The sequence below is a fragment of the Eutrema salsugineum genome, unplaced genomic scaffold, assembly GCF_000478725.1.
Source record: "Eutrema salsugineum unplaced genomic scaffold, Eutsalg1_0 scaffold_11, whole genome shotgun sequence".
Taxonomy (NCBI): Eukaryota; Viridiplantae; Streptophyta; class Magnoliopsida; order Brassicales; family Brassicaceae; genus Eutrema; species Eutrema salsugineum.
In genome coordinates, this window is record NW_006256901.1 from 880,340 (window position 1) to 886,339 (window position 6,000).

General features: G+C 39.7%; 1 protein-coding gene across 1 annotated transcript; it reads left to right on the top strand.

The window, feature by feature from the left end:
* Positions 1–1,662: 1,662 nt before the first annotated feature.
* LOC18026393 lies at positions 1,663–2,307 on the top strand. Its single transcript, XM_024160816.1, has one exon. The coding sequence runs from the start codon at positions 1,804–1,806 to the stop codon at positions 2,155–2,157; it is 354 nt and encodes a 117-aa protein (XP_024016584.1). The 5' UTR covers positions 1,663–1,803; the 3' UTR covers positions 2,158–2,307.
* Positions 2,308–6,000: the final 3,693 nt, after the last annotated feature.

Here is a 6,000-nt window from a genome sequence, read left to right on the forward strand (position 1 = left end):
TTGCAAAAATAACCTCTCGAGTCAAATTACAAAATAGCAGTAGAAGTCTGCTATAAAAGTCAAATTAAAGTTCTTCAATTTTTGTGGTCAAATGCAAAAATAACATTTTCTTCTCGCAGACTGCAAAAGAAGTCTACATGATTTTTTTTGTTTCCAAAGGACAATTTGTTTTAAGTCTGCTTACACAAATATTAAAAAAAAGTCAATTGCAAATCTAACATCTGCGTTGACTAGCAGACTGAAAAAGAAGTCTGCTTTCGCGAAACAGAGATAAATGTTAAAGAAAATGAAGTAGATGTTTACCTACTTCCAATTTAAACTCGATTAACTTTGACAAACACCTAGAATTTTGTATAGCACCGATAACAAACTAGCTAAGTCGTTGTGCAAGAATCTCCAAAAATAGATGATTTATGAAATTTGAATTTATAAAAATGAGCATGAAAGAGTTTTTTAGATGAAATTGGAGAGAAATTTGTAGGTAAAATGAAGTTATAAGCGACACAATAAGCATTTAGAGCTTCAAAATTGGTTGGGCAAACATTTAGAGCTTCAAAACTGGTTGGTAATGGTGGTTGGCAAATTGAAAAAGATGGCATTTTCGTAAATAAATGATATATTTTAGTATGGTTGTGTCTTTTTAGTATTTTTAAGAAAAAACAAAAATTAAAAACATAATGGCATTTTTGTGAATATATGTAGTTGTAAGGAGATAGTAGAGAGAAAGTGGCATTTATTAAAGAGGGAAAAAAAGAGGTTACTTTTGCATTTGACTTCAAATTGTAGGTTATTTGTGCAAGTACCTCATAAATAAAAAACTCAAGAATTCAATAACTGACGGTCTGATTCCAAATAATGTATTTCATGGCACATTTTCTTAATTGGATAAATTTATATTCAAAATCCCCTATTATTGCTTTCGAATTATACGTATGTTTTGTCATTTCACTACTTAACAATACTTGCAGGATAAAGAATTTAGGAAATCTTTTAAACTTTGACCAGTTGTTGAGCGAGTTTATTTATATTTTTCTTTTTTCACTGAAAATTGAAATAATTTTTTTTGTGTAAATGTTTTTTTAATGTAAATGTTAATATGGTGAAAAGAAAAAACCATGTTAATTTTTTTAATCATTCAAATTCTTTTGGATGGAGCTAAACCACATGTTATAATCAAACCTCTTCATTTCGTGATTAAAACCCCTAAGAAAGAATCAAAGCTTACAATCAAAAACTATTCGATTCTTCTTCTTTCTCGACTGCATGTAAAGACTCTTTGAGTTAGTGAGTTACAATTATTTGGTTAAGGGATATTAATGAAAACCCATCACCCATGTGGTTTTTTAGCCTTTTATTTTGTTAGTTTAATATTGATATACCATACGTACGTGTTATCTACACTCCCTGTAATAAGTCTAGTGTTTATTCTATTGTTAACGCAACGTTTATCATGAAATGCGAGTCCTAGTCTTTGTTTAGATATTTTTTTTTGTCTTTCTTTAGTTTAATTAAGGAAAGAGATAGGAATAGAGGATACGACCGATGAAAGTTTGAATTTTCAAAACCGGCAACCTAATTTAATTAATGCACGATCAATATGCTTACAATTTTTTTATAATATCAACTATATAAAAGACATCAAGCACTCTCTCTTTACATAACCACAATTTACAAACAACATTACTTCTCTTTACTTCTCTCTCTCTCTCTCATAAACTTCATAACTTCTCTGTCCCAAGAAATTTAAACTTTTTCAAGTTTGATACACCGACAAAAAAAAAAAAAAAACTAATCATAATAAAGATGCAAATGCTAAGAACCCTGAGCACGAGGTCAAGGAGCCGTCGCAGCGGATACGAGCTTGTAGGTGATAGTTATCTCGGAGCAAAGCTAAGGAGGTCGACGAGCGTCCCATACTATGCTCCATCGATAAGGCTTGGTGGAGGTTTACCGGCGGCGATCTTGGAAGAGCTTCCACGACAAAAGTCAAAGAAGACGGTGGTGACAAGCAAATCTAGTCATCCAATCTTTAGTTTATTTCACCGTAGCAAGAAGAAAGCGACGGCTAAACCAGAGTTTTCTAGGTATGCTGAGTACCTTAGAGAAGGTGGAATGTGGGATTTGAGAACTAATACTCCTGTTATCTACTTTAAGTAGATGTTTTGTGTATATCTGTTTTGGTTACTGTTCATTTATTATTTCATTTGCGATATCGTTGTTAATTATAAGAATTTTCTTTGAAGGTTTTTTTCCAAGATCAAGTGGGATGAACTAGCTAAAGCTTATATATATCACCAAAAGTAATTTTCTTTGAGTCTGTACTAAATCGTGTTACATCTTGTAAGGTGTGTTAACAGATTTACTAGCAATAAAGTTAAAGTTGAAAGAAAAATCCTGTGTTAAGTTGTGTTGTTGTTCTTGATAAGTGGCTCTTGCGTTTTCAATTGGTATCAGAGCAGTCATCTGTATTTTGCAAACAGGTGAGATCCTGCGGTGATGGAGAGCTATCAAGAACTTGTGAACCATTCAAAAGTGATTTTGAATGCTGGAAACTACGGCTTCTGGAAGGCAAGGATGAGATCGCTCATTAGAGGAATTGATCCTTTGGCATGGAAGTCTGTCTTGGTTAAGTGGGAAGAGCCAGAACAGAAGAATGACTCTGGAGCTGATGAGCCTAAACCTGAAGAGAATTGGATGGAAGACGAAAGGAAGAAGTTCAAGTACAACTCAAAAGCACTGACTGCTATTCACTGTAGCATATCAGCTGAGACGTTCAATCTGATTCAGGGGTGTGAGACAGCCAAGGAAGCTTGGGACATACTACAGATACAGTTTGAAGGAACCGCCAAAGTGCAGAACTCAAAAAAGGACATGCTAGCTTCGCGTTTTGAAAACCTGAAGATGGAAGAGCATGAAACCATTGCTGACTTCAGTTCCAAGCTGAGTGCTCTGACTCAGGAGGCTGCTACTCTGGGAAAGCATTACAAAGACAAGAAACTTGTGAAGAAGTTTCTAAGGTGTCTTCCTTCCAAGTTCATGGGGTACAAGTCAGCTCTGAGTGTGAATCAGGACACTGAATCTCTAAGCTTCGCAGAGATTGTTGGGATGCTTCAGTCTCACGAGATGGAACTGAACGGCGAAAAGAAGCAAAAAGGGTTGGCACTGTCATCGGTCCTCGAGACAAAGTCATCAGAAGAAGAGAAGTGTGAGGATGCACTAGGATTGCTGGTGAAGAGGTTTGACAAAGCACTACGACGGGTTGAGAAGACATATGATTAGAAGAAGACTGTACCTGCAAGACGGACAAAAGAAAGCAGTGAAAGAAGGGGTGATGTTCAGTGTTACGAATGCAAAGGTGTTGGGCATTTCAAAACTGAGTGTCCTACACTTAAGAGAAGGGAAATTCAGTGCTTTGGATGCAAAGGTTTTGGTCACACACAACTGGAATGTGTTAATGATCAAAATCGAAGAAAGGAGAAATCCATGCTGGCCGAGGAGGATACCGGAGATGACAGTAGTGAAGGCACTGTGGAGGAAGTTAACAACTTCGTCTCATTCATAGGTATTGCTGAAATTGATGAGAATATGGCTGTGACAGATGCTGAGTCGGAAGTTGGGGCTGATGATGAGCTAAGTGAAAGCTACAGAGAGGTTCGTGAGACTCTGATCAAGATCGGAAAAGAGAATGCTGATCTGAAGAAGGAGAATCTTCAACTTAAAGAGAAGGTGGAAGAGTTGCAGAGAGAACTGGAAGCAGCTCAGAAACTGAGTCAAGAGAGTGTTGCATTGATCAAAGACAAACTGAACCTGGCAAAGAAGGCTGAACAACTGGAGCAAGATCTGAGTCAGGAGAAAGGTATCTCAAACAACCTGATGGGAGAGCTTGTCGAGCAGCGCAAAAAGATTCACATGTTTGCTGGAACGAAGCAACTCGATCAGATCTTGAGCTATGGGAGAAGGTCTGACACTCGTAGAGGACTGGGGTACAATGCTCGAACCATGGTTGAAACAGGTACTACAAAGTTTGTGTCAGGTGGTACTACTCGATCATAAGAGATGGGCAACAGGGCACAAACTACCACAGTTAAGAGCAACGTTGCTGCGTCAACCTCAAGAAACGAAGGTCTGCCAATGAGATTGAGTGGATGCTTCTACTGTGGAAAACCAGGGCATATTAGAAATCATTGCTACAGGTTCTGGAAGCAAGTGAGGAAGCTGAAGGAACTCGGGAGATTTACCTGGAATGGTTTCAGAAACCAGATTTGGGTCAGGAAAGGTGATCTGAGACAGGCAACTCCAAGACAACCTCAGAGGAGAGTACCTACGCAGAACACGAACCCAGGAGTGGGGTTTAAGTGCAACATGGCCCTTTTAACAAAGGATGATGATCAATCTGCGACATGGTATTTCGATAGTGGATGCTCACGACACATGACTGGTACCAAAGGGTTTCTTCAGAATCTGAAAAAGATCAAAGGAGGAAAGGTCACGTTTGGTGATGGAAGCATTGGTGCAATCCAAGGAAAAGGAAGGACAAGAGTAATCGGGCAACCTCAGCTAGCAAATGTGTATCTGGTTCATGGACTACAAGCAAATCTGATCAGCATAAGCCAACTGTGTGATGAGGGACTGACTGTCGTATTCACCAAAACAGACTGCAGAGCTGTGGATGGGTTCGGAAAGATCATTCTGCAAGGAATTAAATCTAGAAACAACTGTTACATGTGGAATTCCTCTTGTAGAGAAGAGAAGTGCTTCACAGCACGCGATGACCTACATCTATGGCATCAACGGTTGGGTCACATGAATGTTAGGAGTCTTGCCAATCTGGTTGACAAGGAAATTGTCAGAGGGGTGCCAAAAGTCAAGGGAGTCGATAAATCAGTCTGTGGACCGTGCACTCAAGGCAAGCAAGTCAAAGTTCAACACAAGAGGGTCCCTGATGTACAGTCTAAGGCAGTTCTTGATCTGGTTCACATGGATCTGATGGGACCAGTTCAAACTGAGAGCTTGGGAGGCAAACGCTATGTGTTCGTCCTTGTGGATGATTTTTCTCGGTACACCTGGGTCAGATTTCTGCGTGAAAAAACTGAGACAGCTGAAAGTTTCAGAATATGGGCTCTGCAACTTCTGAATCAGCGTGGTGGCATAAGAGGCATTCGGAGTGATCATGGTGGTGAGTTTCAGAATGAATCCATGAAACTCTTCTGTGAAAGCCACGGCATTGCTCATCAGTTTTCAGCGCCCAGGACCCCACAACAGAATGGGGTGGTGGAGAGAAAGAACAGAACACTACAAGAGATGGCACGAGCAATGATACATGGGAACAAAGTATCAAAGAAGTTCTGGGCTGAAGCAGTCAACACCGCTTGTTACATCTTAAATCGAGTCTACGTCAGAAAGGGAACTAGTAAGACACCTTATGAAATGTGGAAAGGAAAAACCCCTAACTTGAGTTACTTTCATGTCTTTGGCTGCAAGTGTTACATCCTTAACGACAAAGACTATCTCAGAAAGTTTGACTCAAGAAGCGATGAAGGAATATTTCTGGGGTACTCGGGAAACAGCACTGCATTCAGGGTATTCAACATCAGGTCTAAAGTGCTGATCGAGTCAGTGAATGTGGTGTTTGATGACTATGCTTGCACTAAGTGGGAAGGAACTGCAACATGCAGTGACTCAGACGAAGAGAAAGAAGACTCATCAGTAGCTCACACTAAGGAAGGTGACCAGGCAGCTGTGATCCCACCATCTGAGGTTCAGCAAGTTCACCGAAATCACTCATCTTCTGATCTCATTGGCGATGTGAATGAAGGAAGAAGGACTCGGGGGGTTCAGTTGGACTTCAAGAAGATGGTTGGAAAGTTCTCAGAGATGGTCTTGTTTGCATGCTTTGTCTCAGTGATTGAGCCTCGAGACGTGAGACAGGCCCTTGGTGATGAGTTCTGGATCATAGCTATGGAACAAGAACTAGAGCAGTTTGTGCGAAATGACGTGTGG

Coding starts and splice junctions, on each gene's coding strand:
- LOC18026393 (XM_024160816.1), top strand. CDS start 1,804: ATGCAAATGCTAAGAACCCTGAGCACGAGGTCAAGGAGCCGTCGCAGC.